Source organism: Euprymna scolopes, chromosome 30 (genome assembly GCF_053919585.1).
Source record: "Euprymna scolopes isolate OS-2025 chromosome 30, ASM5391958v1, whole genome shotgun sequence".
In the NCBI taxonomy this organism is placed as follows: domain Eukaryota; kingdom Metazoa; phylum Mollusca; class Cephalopoda; order Sepiida; family Sepiolidae; genus Euprymna; species Euprymna scolopes.
The window spans coordinates 101469025-101487028 of record NC_136511.1 but is presented as its reverse complement, the minus strand read 5'-3'; the positions used below and the strand labels follow the sequence as shown (position 1 = coordinate 101487028).

At 31.9% G+C, this 18004-nt stretch overlaps 1 protein-coding gene across 1 annotated transcript in view; it reads right to left on the bottom strand.

Moving 5' to 3' along the window:
• Positions 1-18004, bottom strand: part of LOC145254912 (enkurin domain-containing protein 1-like) — a 28805-nt gene that overhangs the window by 7980 nt on the left and 2821 nt on the right. Inside the window, exons 2-4 of the mRNA XM_080113868.1 lie at positions 9964-10171; positions 8250-8410; positions 2348-2512 (exon numbers count right to left, since the gene is read on the bottom strand). Coding sequence (XP_079969994.1) covers positions 2348-2512; positions 8250-8410; positions 9964-10027 — 390 coding nt within the window. The 5' untranslated portion in view covers positions 10028-10171. The remainder of the gene's footprint in view (positions 1-2347; positions 2513-8249; positions 8411-9963; positions 10172-18004) is intronic.

Sequence of the window (18004 nt, the reverse complement as noted above, 5' to 3'; positions counted from 1 at the left end):
TTGAATGTATATAAATTTTTTATTTATATTTAATTGATATTTGAATGTATATAATTTTTTTATTTATATTTAATTGATATTTGAATGTATATAAAAAATTTTATTTATATTTAATTGATATTTGAATGTATATAAAATTTTTATTTATATTTAATTGATATTTGAATGTATATAAGTTTTTTTTATTTATATTTAATTGATATTTGAATGTATATAAAATTTTTTATTTATATTTAATTGATATTTGAATGTATATAAATTTTTTATTTATATTTAATTGATATTTGAACGTATATAAATTTTTTATTGATATTTAATTGATATTTGAATGTATATAAAATTTTTATTTATATTTAATTGATATTTGAATGTATATAAATTTTTTATTTATATTTAATTGATATTTGAATGTATATAAATTTTTTATTGATATTTAATTGATATTTGAATGTATATAAAATTTTTATTTATATTTAATTGATATTTGAATGTATATAAATTTTTTATTGATATTTAATTGATATTTGAATGTATATAAAATTTTTATTTATATTTAATTGATATTTGAATGTATATAAAATTTTTTATTTATATTTAATTGATATTTGAATGTATATATAAATTTTTATTTATATTTAATTGATATTTGAATGTATATATAAATTTTTATTTGTATTTAATTGATATTTGAATGTATATAATTTTTTTTATTTATATTTAATTGATATTTGAATGTATATAAAATTTTTTATTTATATTTAATTGATATTTGAATGTATATAACAAAAATTTATTTATATTTAATTGATATTTGAATGTATATAAATTTTTTATTTATATTTAATTGATATTTGAATGTATATAAATTTTCATTTATATTTAATTGATATTTGAATGTATATAAATTTCTATTTATATTTAATTGATATTTGAATGTATATAAATTTTCATTTATATTTAATTGATATTTGAATGTATATAAATTTCTATTTATATTTAATTGATATTTGAATGTATATAAATTTTTATTTATATTTAATTGATATTTGAATGTATATAAATTTTTTATTTATATTTAATTGATATTTGAATGTATATAAATTTCTATTTATATTTAATTGATATTTGAATGTATATAATTTTTATTTATATCTAATTGATATTTGAATGTATATATATTTTTATTTATATTTAATTGATATTTGAATGTATATAAATTTTTTATTTATATTTAATTGATATTTGAATGTATATAAATTTTTATTTATATTTAATTGATATTTGAATGTATATAAATTTCTATTTATATTTAATTGATATTTGAATGTATATAAAATTTATTTATATCTAATTGATATTTGAATGTATATATATTTTTATTTATATTTAATTGATATTTGAATGTATATAAAAAATTTATTTATATTTAATTGATATTTGAATGTATATAAAAAAATTTATTTATATTTAATTGATATTTGAATGTATATAAATTTTTATTTATATTTAATTGATATTTGAATCTATATAAATTTTTATTTATATTTTATTGATATTTGAATGTATATAAATTTTTTATTTATATTTAATGTATATTTGAATGTATATAAATTTTTATTTATATTTAATTGATATTTGAATGTATATAAATTTTTTATTTATATTTAATTGATATTTGAATGTATATAAATTTTTATTTATATTTAATGGATATTTGAATGTATATAAAATTTATTTATATCTAATTGATATTTGAATGTATATAAATTTTTTTTATTTTATTTAATGGATATCTGAATGTATATAAATTTTTTATTGATATTTGAATGTATATAATTTTTTATTTATATTTAATTGATATTTGAATGTATATAAAAAATTTATTTATATTAAATTGATATTTGAATGTATATAAATTTTTATTTGTATTTACTTGATATTTGAATGTATATAGCAAATTAAAAACATATTGAAAAATAAGTTAGGTCGAAAAATTGGTTAGTAAGAATCCTTTGTCCGCAGAGTTAAAGAACTGACCAATCTCTCTCCTCCTATGATATATGTTATAAGAAATCACAGACTGTAAAATGTTATGTCTTCTATCTCTCTCTTTCTCTCTCCCCCCATCAATATATATGTACTCCGTATCTCTTAATAAAAAGACCCCAGCTATACAACATACTGTGTTTGTCTTGTAAATATTTTATGGGGAGGGGGAACATAGATTGGAGATCAGTTGAGCACCTACCATGAAAATAAGGATATTTACATCAAGAGAAAATAGTACACAAAAAATAATTAAAAACAGTTCCCATGAGGGTCCTCTCTGCTACCCTCTTTTCCTTACCTCTGGCATTTGACTAGCAGGTTGAATTGTCAGCTTCTCCAATGGGATTTCTTTAGGCTTGTCCAATGGTGGTGGACAGTCAGATAATCTAACTGGAGGACCAGACTTTGAATGAGCTCGCAGGAAATTACCACAGGAAGAACGACCCGACACAGGAGAAGGATCCTTATTTAAAGAAAAAGATTTTAAAAAAAGCAGACAAAATAAGATACACACAGGGACAAAAATGGCTCTCAATTTGCTTTTTGCTATATAGCCGTAAGGGGCAACTTTAGGATGATGCCTACAGATGCACTATGTAGGGACTTGATGTTGACATTCGCACTACATTAAAATTTCTGCATGTCAGGGTAGCAAGAAACGGGAGGGAGATTCAGAGTTTAGCAGTTTGAAAGAATAAACTATTAAAATAGAAGGCTTTCTAGCATCTATGGAACTCAACAGTGAAGGGTAAGATTTTGCTGCTTGTACATTCAAATTAGGGAGCATTTATGTTGAGAGGATATAAGTGCTATGAGTTCGTCAGAGTACGTTCTATTAAAGTATTTGTAAAACAGGTACAGAGATTCAATATTGTGGCGCTAGGACAAGGGTTGGAGCTGGGTTGATAGTTTGATACCTATTAGATTTGAGACTCTTTTTTGAACCCTGTCTAAGAGGGAGAGACTAGTGGTAGATGCACTGGTCCAGATGTGGCAACAATACTCCATGCATGGACAGATGGTGGTTTTGTACAGATAAAGAATACTGTTAGCTGTGAGTAATTTTCTAGCATGATAAGGTGAACCACCTTCTTTGCAGCAGCATTGGCAATGTCTTCAATGTATTTGTCCCAATTCCTTGTTGCCTGTGAATGTTAAGGAGCTGAACAACTTAGTTTTGCATTATTTGGATTGTTCATATTATTGTTCTCATCTTGAGTTTTATTTTCACGTTTCAGTTGATGTAACCATCAACCATCTTCAGGTGTATCTTAACAATGACGTTTATTGGTAAATGTTGGAAAGAATGTTTTTACAAAATTGTTTTCAAACAAACCATAGTCATTAGAATTCAAAATTTGTGATGTGTTTACGAAATGGAAAGAACGTTGAGTCAGTTATGTTTTTGTGTTTATTAAGACGTTAGAACTCGATCAAGGGGAAGTAACTTCTTTTCTGTTTCAGGCGGAGTTACCTATTTCTTGTTCTCAAATCCCCACTTGAGAACAAAATGAGACAGATGCTAGGGGGTGCTATTAATCCTGGTAAATGAATCTGGAGATATATTACTTTTGTCTGTGATTGATAATTGTAACACACAAACTAATAAATAATATCAGACTAAGACGTAATAAAATAATATCAAATAATATCGGACTAAGATGTAATTTGTATTATTGTGTTTGTTGCCTCCTTGTGAATAAATTGTGTCAAGTCAACTGTGAGTATTCTCATTTCTTCCACTACTTTTTGTCATCCATGCACTACACATATATGCGGACATATTCATATTTAAGCATAATCTGCAAGAATTCATAGTTTTGGATTCCATAAATAAAAATATCACAATGTTTTTTTTTTATTTGCAACCTGAAATTTTAACTCTACAAAAACTTTTGCACCAACCTGATAAGAAGATGGTTCCCTTTACCATGCTTTTGGTGCAGAAGGTTTTTCTGAGTTAAAATTTCATGTTGGAAATAATATAAAAAAGTGTTTTTGGAAAATCTTTATTCAAAACAACCTTTGCTCTCTATAACTTGAATCCATCTGTCTTGTGAAATTTGCTTGTAAAATTTTTTATGTTTTGATGTGAAATATGAATCTAACTCATATTTAATCTCTTCTCATGATGTAAATCTGGAGCTTTTGAATTAGAGGAGGAGTATCGAAGGGAGATAACTTCCATTTACTAAAAAAAAAGAAACATTGCCAAAACAGTTTATGGAAATGTAACATTAATTAACAAACTTTAAAAACAAACACATGAATTTTTTAAAATGAATACAAACGAAAAATACTAAATACCTGAACAATTATAATCAGTTAAGCAATCGAAAAAGGACACAAGTTAACAAAGTCAAAATGAAACAATCATAAGTAATAAAATAATAAACGTTTTTTAATAAAATGTTAAGTAATAAAAAAATTAAACTTGTTAATTAACATGCACAAAACCAAAACCAAATAAACTGAAACAATGTCAAAAAATAAATGAACTTGTGTTAATTAATAAAAAAAAGTATATCACATATTGATTCCTTATCACAAGAATTATGTGAGGGAATACTTATCCCTTTTCCGATAAATAAACTCTATGAGATGAAGGTGGAACATCTCAGTCTTGGTCCCAATAATTTCCAGATACGTCTTTTTGTTACAGGAAAAAGGGGTGTCCCCTTTCCATGTAAATAAGAAGAATATTAGATAAATGAAAATGAGATTATGATAAGCCGAGACTCGAACCTTGTAAGCAAGGTTCAGAAATAGAATGTTAGAAATCGGAATGTTAAAAAGGCCTATTGTTAAATTCTATTATAAATAGTTAGATATTGTTTATATCGTAAAAAGAATTGATTGTTCAATCTTTTACAAAACTGAATATTAAAAATGTCAACTAAAAAGAATGAACAATACAAATTAAAAATAGATTGTTAAAAAATAGATTAGGAGAGGATTTTTTGTTGTCAAAAGCGTGTTTGAAAAAACGTGTGCATAGCCATGTGAATTGATCACGTTTGGGAAACACACTTCTGACGTCATAGCAAAAGGAGAATTCTCGATATAGGAGCTAGAGTCAGATCAGGGCAGAAGAGCTGGGAGTTGAGACTGCTAGTCAGTCAGCAGAGATCAGGAGAGTCAGTCAGTTGGCAGTCAGTGGTCAGCTGCCTCTTTGGAAGCAAAGGGTAGAAGATTAAAACCATGTAGATACAAGTGAATTCCTGATGTCATCATCATTCGACTGGTCCAATGAATAAAGAATCACCATCAATATTTTGTAACTGTTTCTCTTCGTGTCGTCATCCACCAACTGAAAGGTAAATGTGTTTTGTTATCTTTCAACACCCAAAAGGTAATGTGTTAAACATCTTATTAAGAACATTGCGTAACCCTTCCAAAAATATGTATCGCTCCTCCTCCTCCTCTCTATATGTGTTATAAGAAATATAAGAACTGTGCATCTATCACCCTCGCTATCAATGTGTTAAAAGAAACATCCTCAGAACTGTATAAATGTCCTCTCTAGCTCTCCCTCATCATCGTTATATTCGTGTATTATATTGGCCCATTATGAACTCAGCGTCATCCTTAAAAATGTCCCCCGCTATTCAACATTTTGGCATGAGATCAAAAAACAAAAGGGATCAATATGTGATATACTTTTTTTTTGTATTAATTTTCGTAAACTGTTTCAGCAATGCTTCTTTTTTTTTTTTTTTAGTAAATAGGAGTTATCTCCCTTAGATAACCCTCCTCTAAAGCAGAAGCACCATAAATTTAAGGCAATCTAATGGTTTTGTGACCATTAAAATAAGAAATAATCAGAAGGAATTTAGTCAGGAGAATATGCAGGATTCCCAACCAAATTATTTTAGAAAAGTTTTGGTCAGTAATGTTGTGTGAGAATGAGCATTATCATGATGGAAGATGATTCCTTTTCTATTGATTAAAAAAAGTAATTTTCGGGTCAACATGAGCAAAAATATTACAGAAAAATATGAATAATGCTAAAAAAGTTATAAATTAATCATGGTGATATGTTTAAGTAATAATAATATGTATAAAATAAATTACAATGGATTAAAATATCCATTTTACAAGTTTTTTCAAAAGTAATGTCTCCTATCTTTCAACTCCAAAAGTTGACAGTCACGGAGTGATACCATTAAAATAAGCGATCGTTTTTGCTCCAGAAGAAATTTCTTTTCTACATAGTCACCACCATTCTAAATGCATTTTTGTCAGCAATGAACAAGAGCCTTGATGTCTCAGTCATAAAAGTCATCACCCGTCGAGGCGTCCCATTTTTTCATGACTGCAATTACAGCGTTGTTGTCGGGGAAATGTTGCTTATGTAATGCATCCTTCAGATTTTCAAATAAGTGAAAGTCTGAATGTGCCAGGTTAGGATTGAGACAGCATCGTCTAGCCAAACTGTGTCACACATTCCATGGTTTTCAAACTTGTGTGTGGCATGGCGTTGTCATGTTACAAAACGAAATGTTTCCCTTTTCTCTGGTCTTACAGGGGCAATCCTAGCCTTCAGTTTTGTTAATGTTTCAGCATAGCAGTCACAATTGACAGTCAACAGTGGTTCCAAAGAAATCCAGGAGGATGACGCTCTTTCCTGCCCTAGAAGATGGTGTATATTACTTTGCCTGCAGATGTCTTGAACTTCTTTGCTGGGGCTGTGTGAATAGTGCCATTCCATCAACTGCCGTTTGGATTCTGGCTCAGAGTGATGACACTACGTCCTGTCTACAGTGATGTTGCAGTCCAAGAATCTGTCACCTTTGATTTCGTACTGATTCAACACATCCTGATAGACATCTCATTAGTTGTTCTTTTGGTCCTGCGTGAGCATTTGTGCAAACCACCTAGCACAAACTTTGCTGCATCCTAAGAATGACAACATAGTTTCCAGTGCACTGACACCTACGTTCAATTCTACACACATTTCATTCACCATCATCCACCAATCAATGAAGATAAGTTGGTCGAAGCACACAGTGTTTTCTGAGGTGGTGGTTGTATATGAGCATCTGGAGTATGCTTTGTTACTCACATCTCTGTCACCACTCTGAAATCAACAAACTCATCTCCTAACCGTGCTGATATCAACTACATCAGGCACCAGTGAATAATGATCCGTTCAATTTTTGTTTGCATGAAGAAATTCAATGCTGCATCTCTGCTTCTGACACACATCCATGACAGGGGTTGCTTTCTTAAGAGTCTCACACTGTCAATATCTGCAACAGACAGATGAAAATTTCAGGTCATAAATGCATAAGTTCAGTCATCATAACAATGCAATTTGTATTATTTGGATTCTGTTATCATTTGGAGTGTTATTTTCACAATGTTTCGGTTGATCTAGCTTCCGACCTTCTTCAGATGTATCTTGTCAAACTCGAGAATGGTTCTATCAAACTCAGGAATCTTAATGGAATTTTGAACAGAACTCTTTATTTACTTCATGGGGATAGTAAAAATTCAGACATGTAATGCAATTTGCAATCCCGTCTGATTCATTTAGGTGGAATTAAAAAATAGGAGGCATTACTTTTGAAACAACTTTTGTATAAACTAGCAAAAACTTTAGCACTGACCTGATAGAAAAAGCAAGTTAAGCCATCAAATCTTATTAGGTGATAATGATCAAAGGTGTTCTAACAACAAAGTCACTGAATCATCTCCTCAGAGTTAAAAAAAAAATGATATGAATGTGAGCTGAAAACTTGGCTCAGAACAGTAAAACAAGATACCAAGCTGATCCTGGGTTCTCGCCGCTATGTGGTTCACCACTAAAACCGTGATTTACTAACATTAGTATCTACTACTGCCGTGGATTTTTGTGCCTGGTCAGCATTTATTCGGCATGCAGCAAATTCTCTGAATGGAGTCAGTCCAACCGCTCCAAGGCAAATGCCGAAAGAAGAAATAATACAAATAAGTACCTAGCAACACTATTAGGTTGACAAATACTTGGCCTTCGACTGTGGAATCTGGATTAGCTAGACATATTGTGCGACCTAGCTCAGAGTTATTGAAAATGGGTTGCAATAGTAACAGATGCTGTATTTGCTTGGTAACGTTCTGCTGGTTAGTAATTACACATCCATCATATCATTTTCATATCATTTCTTTCCATACAATGTCCCCTACCCACCAAAATTATCTCTTATTTACATTTTTACCTGTTGATTAATTCTGAATCGAGATGGCACTTGTTCAAAACGTTTTGATTTCCATAGTTGCTTTGGGGGTTGGTCTTTCTCGGCTGCTTTCAATTTCGTCACTCGTTCAATCTGATGGACACGTTTCAAATTTTCATTCAGATAATTCTTAGGTTTTGTACCTAAAAATGCAGAAAAAATAATGAACATATAAAGAAAGAAATTGTCTATATTTTTTTTTTTTTGAGATGATGTGTTTTCATTAATTGAGATTGTCGGACTGACTTCCTCATCTTGGTTGTTATCGTCACAACGTTTCGCCCGTTTTTGCCCTCTGGCCTTCATCAGGTTACCCAAAGGTGCAGAGTTCAATCCTGAACGAAGGCAGTGAAAAAGTAACATTCAAAACAGAGAATCAGCAACTATGTCCCAGAGCCTAGCTGGAGTCCGAACACGGTACCCCTGTAATAATAATAAAGGGTTGGGTTCGAGACTCCTAACAAACGGTTCCCCAGTTCGATACAAAACACCTGATGAAGGCCGGAGGGCAAAACGGCCGAAACGTTGTGACAATAACAACCAAGATGAGGAAGTCAGTCCGACAATCTCAATCAATATAAAGAAAGATTTTGGAAGAAAAATCAATGAACAAAAACAAAATTTACAACTGAATTACATTTCCGACATGATTCTTAATTACACTAAATATTGTTACTGAAGACAGTAAAAAAAAAAAATCCCCTATTTATTTAACCTTAATAACTTTGGTTAACATAAAATTTAAAACTGGACCGATTTTTATGAAATTCAACATAAATGTACTTTGTGTCTGGCAATGTTCTTAGATAGGTTTTGTATCAGAATGTCTTCAATAAAATAACAATTGATAATCGAAAAGATAATCAATAAAATAACAATTGATAATCGAAAAGATAATCAATAAGATAACAATTGATAATCGAAAAAATCCGATGAAATAGGAACAGGCAATTTTGACCAAAGTTAACACCTTATACAACCTAACATTACAAGTGCATTTGAGAAGTTTTATTACCAGATAAGCAGAAAGGTTTGGCATATAAAATCAACAGTAGATTCTTTTATATGACAGGGACACATTCCAAATGAATATTTCTGTTTAACGCACAATTGAACCATGATACTTGACTTTTGCATTTTAAATTTTAATTCAAGCCATTATATAAAAATTATTATTATATATTAATTAATTTTATAAAATCAACAGTCGGTTCTCTACAGTGCAATGTAAACTACAATGTATTATGGACTAATGTGAAGCTTCCTTCCATTGAACTGTGATGGGTCCCCAACTAGAGCAGGCAACCAATGAATTTGATTGAAAAATGTACGATTTCACTGATTTAGATGACAATAAAAATGTGGGAGTGTTAAAACATTTGTCAATCATCATTCAATCCAGGGCAATGATGGGTCTCCCTATTTAAAAGAAGAGAAGTGGAAGTCAATACATAGCTGAAGCAAAAGCCATATCTAATTTAATGATATAAACATACAGTTAAAACTTCTTTTATATATATTAAATATCAGAATTTTTAGCAAAAATAGGTCACAAACCAGCAGGTAAAGCAAAATAAATTGTTTTTGAATATTTCCTTTTTTATATGCAATATTTCCTAAAATAATTTATGTCCAATAATATAGCAATAATTGTGGAAACAATATGAAAAAAAATGAAAATAATTTTTGGCATTACCTGGTCTGTTCAATTTTGTCATTCCGATGCCATCCTGCGTGACGTGAAAGACAAGGCTTTCCATGGTGTCAGATGAGGACAGGGCAGATGACGGGGGAGAGAGAATATGCAAAACTGTTCAGGAGACGAACAAATTATTAAATGAGAACCAACAATTGCAAACCCTTCAAAATGGTCAGAGTTTTTCTTCCTCCAGTAAAGATTCTTTCTGAAAAAAATGTAGTAAAAAAAAAATATAAATATTAACAACAGAAAAACAAACATTTGCTTGATTTCAAAATGGCATGCACCTGCAATGGGAACTTTAGTACGAAAAAGACAAAAAAGGTTCGGTTGTCAAATGTGCTATAATTCCTGCTATAAATACAAAAAATCTGTGGCAACAAAAAAAGGAGATTAACTTGCATGTCAAAAAAATAACAAAATGTTTTTTAAAATAACAAAATGTTTTCTCTGAAATAAAAGCACATTTCTTTAATTTATGACTCAATGAATCATCAAGAATGAAGCTGCTTTAATGGATGATAATGATAATCAATTCTAAGTCACAATCTTCTCAAGGCTGATAGTTCAATCTTAAGTATGGATAAAACTAAGAATACAAACACAAATTATTAAGACTTTTATCTGGTCATGGCTTATGGAATGAGAGCAAGCTACTTCCATGGTATGGAATTTGGAACTGAATGCTTTATTCAATATAGGGTTCAGTTTGAAATTCAATATAAATTCCCAAGTTCAACCATACATGCCTGAAATAGTTTGAGAGTTACACCAGCCAAAACGTTGTGAGAATAATATCCAAGGTGAAAACAATAGCGTAAATTATCTAAATAATACAAAGTATCAATCCTCATCTAAAAAATTCCCAAATTGATGAGAATGATTTCTCTTAGCAGTGTTGGTATGTCACATGTCATCCAGAATCACTAAGGAGTTGGCTGTACTGCTACTGTTGTACTGAAATGGGTGTTAGTGATTCAGGCAAGAACAGACGTTGCTACTGCTGATGCTAGTGTTGAAGAAATATTACTGGCAAATTTCGTCTGGTCAAGCGACTTTTCATTGGCTGAACATTTCGGCATATTCCAGCGATTTTCGTAAGCTGCCAGAGTATGCCAAAGCAACATTCATGGAAAAACATTGTTAAATGCAAAAGTAGCTAAATTATTACAAAAATTGTTCAATTCGTTGACGTTTCATTTCACTTCAAGACTCAGGAATCTCTGGAAGTAGTGAAATTCTTTGCACACATACTAAAATCTATGTTTCAAAATTTTATAGATTTGAACAGAAACCAATATGGAATTTTGAACTGAACTTTATCATAAATTTACGTCAGCCATGATAAACAGCCATCTTGTTTCTTCAACTTCGACGCGATTTTTAGACTTTACCCCCAAACTTTGTGCTTATTTTTACTGAAAATGATGGCCAATGTTTTAAACGCCAGCAAACAGTTAAAAATAAACAAAAAAACATAATTATAATTGAAAACAGTCATCGTATCGTTATTTCAGTATAAAAAGGTAATTATGCAGTTTACGTGCTGAAATAATAATATTATTTAGAAAGACATTTTTAACATTGGGGGTGGTGCTTTTGCATTAAAAACACATCTAGCATATCGTGATTTTTTGAATTTATACTAATTTTGCCATAACGCGTAAGTACATAACAATGTGTTCACTTGAAATGCGTTGATTTAAATCTACACAAGCACTGGGAGGAAACCATTCTGTACTTTAACCTAACATTTTAATAAACAAAAGATGTAAAAAAATATAAATAAATAATAATAAGAAGAATAAGCAGCAATTAACTGTCGGATGCTATGATTTCATTGGCTAAGCGTTTCAGCACTTCCCAGCGATTTATGTAATATACCAGTGATAACGTGGTCCGTATTATGCATAAGACCCCCCCCCCCAAGAACACTTAAAGAAAAATAAATAAACATTAAATTTCAAATATATATATGATATGATATGAGCAAAATGGTGGAACAAAGATAGGGGGACATAGTTTTGAAAGCTGATTTGTACGAGCCTTTTTCAAGTCTCACACAAAACACACATTCATATTTCAAGCTGTCATATACATACGCGCACACAAACATACGCGCCCACGTCCACACATGTACACATATTCACGTTCGCGTACATACACTCACATTCACGTATATATACACACACGCTTACGTATACACATGTATTCACACACGCGAACACGAACATGCACATGGACGATGTCACTTCCGCTTTCTAAGGAAATACACATGCACAAAATACACTCTGGAAACGAGTATAAAACATGGAGACAAGCTGTTTCTAACTCCTTATAGGACCAACTCTCAATGAGAGAGATTGGGCTAACAAGCCGCCGCCGTTTCGGCGCGCGCACACGTACCTTACGCCAACTTCCTACTATGTATGGGGCACGAGCTAATGACTGTATGTATACATTCTCACTCTTTCTCTCTCCATCTACTACTGGTCACTAAGAACACCTTCCCATAGCTGACTACTAACTGATGACAACTCTAATATCCACTCTTTTGTCTACACGCTGGACTACCATTCTCAATTTTCCTACAACATTTATTTCTCTTCCCACACGCGAACAAACAATAGTGACCCGAACTTGAGATGAAAACACATTTTCTTTTCTTGCTACAACACCAGTCCTACAACGAACATTGGTTACATACGCGCGGACATGTTATAACTAAAACGTTCATTTCTTTCAACAGCAAATAAACAACGTTTATTTTATCCATTAATTGAGTTTTTATTTCCTTCAATTCCCATTCGTTTCATTATTCTTTTGTAACGGGATTGGGGTATTTATATATCCTAGTCCCCTACAAATTCGGTGACCCCTTTATTGAAATGAAATGGATGAGGTTGAACGAAGCACTCATACACACACAGACTCTTTCTCTACAAAGATAAACTTTTCCTTTTCACCACTTAACGAGAGACGCACGCCAAGCTATAAACTTTCTTTCTCACCAGCTAACAGCGAAAGACGCACGCAAAACTAACCATGTGTGGTACCCTTTTCTTTTACTTGTTTCTTTTACCAAAGAAATTCCTGTTCGTTTAATTCAATTTAACACGTCGTTCGTTTCTTCCTCGAGACAATTCATTTTCCCTCGGAACACAAGAGGAGCACGCATTTCCTCCTATGCCACAAGTCCACAACAAACTGGCGCCCTACTGACGTGGAACGAGCAGGTATGGCGACCCTACCGTTTTGAGATTAATTGTTTTGAGCGAGACGCGCGTTTTATTTGATAAAGAAAAAAACGAACTTCTCAACAAAGAAAACCAAGCGAACCACTACCCACAGGAATAACTACTACCAACTACAATGACGAACCCTCGTCAGACTCTGCAAAAAAAAAAAAAAACGAACACGGAGCTGTCGACTTTCATATCGAATTTAAAAACAAATTCGAACTTGACAAACATTTTCACGGTTTCCTGACATTACCCTGCAACAAACGCGAGGAGCAAAATCACATAGGCCTTGCAATTCCCTCCCGCACAAGCAGACGCAACAACAAAGAAACAGGACATCCCTATCAACACATAGGAAGAAGTTGAATCAACAATACGAGTTGAGATGCACGACGCACGTGGATAAACTCAAAACTTGGAAGTTTCGTTGACAGCCGGCAACCACGAACGAATACACAACAAACGCCCGTACAGACAATGTACACACACTACCGCAGACGCACTTGCGAAGACAACAGTAACCAGACCCCGTTCAACAAGAACGAACGCGCAACTAGCGCCCGTCCAAACGATGCACACCTTACCGCAGAATCACATGCGAAGATACCGTCAACTGGGCACACACACGACACCGTCAACACGAAACAAAAATTTTCCTTCCAAACGGAACAATTCACTTCTCTGTCCAAGCAACTCTTTGCACATGTCAACACACAACAGAAACCAAACCAACAAATGTCAGCCAAAAAAAAAAAAAAAAAAAAAGAGTAAACACATTTTCCACGCGTAAGTAAATACTTTTTTTACGAACACACTTCGTTTTTGACATTCCGTTCCTTTTGACGTTGTTTTTCAAACAACACCAACAGCAAAAAAAAAAAACAGGACAAAAAAATCAACTGCCGAAAAATTTACTCACAAAAATATATATATATATATACATAAATATATATACACTGCATGTATTTTTTTTTCCTAGGAAGGGGAGTATTTGTACGAGCCTTTTTCAAGTCTCACACAAAACACACATTCATATTTCAAGCTGTCATATACATACGCGTACACAAACATACGCACCCACGTCCACACATGTACACATATTCACGTTCGCGTACATACACTCACATTCACATATATATACACACACGCTTACGTATACACATGTACTCACACACGCGAACACGAACATGCACATGGACGATGTCACTTCCGCTTTCTAAGGAAATACACATGCACAAAATACACTCTGGAAACGAGTATAAAACATGGAGACAAGCTGTTTCTAACTCCTTTTAGGACCAACTCTCAACGAGAGAGGTTGGGCTAACAAGCCGCCGCCGTTTCGGCGCGCGCACACGTACCTTACGCCAACTTCCTACTATGTATGGGGCACGAGCTAATGACTGTATGTATACATTCTCACTCTTTCTCTCTCCATCTACTACTGGTCACTAAGAACACCTTCGCGTAGCTGACTACTAACTGATGACAACTCTAATATCCACTCTTTTGTCTACACGCTGGACTACCATTCTCAATTTTCCTACAACATTTATTTCTCTTCCCACGCGCGAACAAACAATAGTGACCCGAACTTGAGATGAAAACACATTTTCTTTTCTTGCTACAACACCAGTCCTGCAACGAACATTGGTTACATACGCGCGGACATGTTATAACTAAAACGTTCATTTCTTTCAACAGCAAATAAACAACGTTTATTTTATCCATTAATTGAGTGTTTGTTTCCTTCAATTCCCATTTGTTTCATTATTCTTTTGTAACGGGATTGGGGTATTTATATATCCTAGTCTCCTACAGATTTATCATAATTTTTTTGTAGGTTCCGACTACTTATTGATTGTATTTGAAAGATTAAAGACTAAAGTAAATTTCCTAAGGGAAAAAAATATTTGTACACGTGAAAAAAAAAAGTTATGAAAACTTTTTCACTGTGAACTAGCCAATTCAGCTAAAATTTGAAGTTAAATAAATTCATTGTAAGAATCTTTTGAAAGATTAATATTAATTTTCTGGATTTATTTCAAAGATAATTAAGTAAAGTCCTAAAATATTGAATTAAATAATAAAAAAACACCTTGTTTGTACAGAAAATAGCTTAATTAGCTCCCAAAAGCGAGAGATTCTCACTTTGCATAATGTCAACAAAACTGAAGTCCCAAAAGATGGATTATACGGAAGCCCAAAATCTCAGACAATCAAAAGGCTATCTGAAAATGACGTCAGGTAGTTAACAAGAGTTAGGGGATACTAGTTTTCTTAATTCCCAGACCTGCATCCTTATTGTGAACTTTTGTATGATTTTTACCATTTTTTCATTTAATTATTTTTCTATGTTTTCGCTTTCAAATTAAATTTTTTTTTTTATCTTTAAAAATTATATAAAAATTATGTTACGCCATAAGTTTCACATTCATGCAAGCAAGGAAAATATTAGAATCTTACATATAAAAATTATGCAAAACTTGTAATTTTAAAAAAAGTAGAAATATTTTTTGTCAATTCTTATAATCATTATAATTTTTTGTGTGAAAATATTAAATTAACAATGCTTAACATGTTAATTTTAAAATATCAAATAAACAATGCTTAATTCAATAATATTGGTAGTTCGGGAAATTACTTTTTCTTTGAGTTATATCGAATTCATTAATATGGACTTTAGGGTTTTTTTCGTAATGTTCTTGTAAAAATTAAACATGTTTTTTTTAATAGTTATAATATACAATGCTTTATTTTTATTAAAAAACAAAAATAAATTCATGCAATTTGTTTTAACTACTAAAAACCATAATTTTAGTAAAGGTATTTTTTGTTCAAACAAAATAAGACTTTGTTTTACTTTGGCATCCCGTTGTTCTGGGAGACTGTGATATTTCCACTAAGATTTAAGTAGAAATAATGTATTCATTATAGTCCATGATCATTATTTGATAGATACTGAAAATTTCATTAAAATTGGTTAATTTCCTGATTTTTTGTGAAGTTTTAAGTAAAGGGAGGGCTCAAAATGTTTATACATTTTGAGCATCAGAATTCATTTTGTATGAGGTCGTTGAAAATGAATCTAGCATTTAAACCTGTCGCAAATGTATCGTTTGCATGGTATTAACCTCTGGACCCTGGGACTATTTTGTGCCATTTCACCGGTTTTGTTAACACTTAGTCAAGTGACTTGTCACATCACGGAGGAATCTTTAGTGGACATTTGAAATAACAAAACTAAAAAAAAGGAAAAATTTTTTAAATGTGGTTTTTTAACAGGTGCTTCTGCAGTTTAATTAACCGTTTTTCTGTAAGTAACACGCCAACATTAACCAAGCAGAAGAACCGTTTAATATTTCACACAAATTCTGTTTACATTGAGCCCCACTCCATGTAAATAGAATTTGTGTGAAATATTAAACAGTTCTTCTACTCGGTTAATGTCGGTACATTAATCACGGAAAAACGGTTAATTAAACTGCAGAAGCATCTGTTAAAAAATTTACAAGTTCTATAATTGAATACCCCCACTCCAAAAACAGAACGAAAAACAAAAAATATGTTTTTGTAAACCACCTGTGAAAACTTAATCGTTTAGATCAATTAAAAAGAATTAAAAACTACAAACAACACAGAAAAATTAACCACTTTAAAAAAATTTTTTTTTGGAAAACTTTCTTATTTCAAATGTCCGCTAAGGAGATGAGTATCGGCTGAAGAGAGCTTTATATGGGTATCTAAAACGATCCCCTATTATCAGGTTTGAAACCGACGGTACCGATGACTAATCTCATCTGTGCCATCAGTCACTCACACACACTATTTTCTCACAACAACAAAAGTAAAATGGACATATTTCTGGCGGACGTAGTTCAAGACAGTACCAAATGACACAAGCGACCAATGAAAAAATTTAGAAGATTGTCTTTTTAACGCTTTTCCAAAAACCAAATACCAGGAGCAGCAATGCTGTTGTGTCGGTCCAAAAAGTATTTAAATGCAACAAAAATTTTTTCTTCTCTTCTCGCTGCGACATGACACGAGAACATGCCTCTCGTTTTCCTCTCATCGTCGCTTTCAAATCTGTCGAAACCATAATTACACACGCCACATGGGCACCCAAAAATCACACTTATGCACACACGCACTCATTCCGTACATTTTCTGTAAGAATTAATAACAACGGATTACTTTCCTCATGGGACTTTTGAATAAGGCGAACTTCGCCAGTTAAAACACACACAAGACCTTCACCTTCTAATCTTATTAATTCAACTAAGGATTTCATCTAACATGACCTTTTAATCTTAATAATTCCACAAAGGATTTTTCACCTACTTTGAACATTCTAATCATAATGAGTTCTCAAGAACTTTTACCGATCGGACTTTGCTTGTTCATCTTCTAATTTTTGTTGAAAAATAAATGCAGTGCATTTTAAACGAGAAGGAGGTGTCATTTTGTTTTATTTATTTTTTTATTATTTTGTTTGGGGCAGAGAAATTTAATTTCACTTAAACTTCTTTTCGGTACTCCTTGGGCGTTGAGTCCCATAGCGACCAGCAGAAAAATTTAATGGATAAATGTTTACTTTAACTACAACAGAAGACCGGCCAATAAAATTTGGGGTTTTTAATGTTTTCGGGGTCGCTGACAACGAATCTGATATTCAAACCCGTCGCAAATTTACCGTTTGCATGGTATTAACCCCTGAACCCTCGCACTATTTTGTGCCGACACTCACCGCCATCGTTTATGCTATTCTTACATGATGCGTTCGCGCATGGACG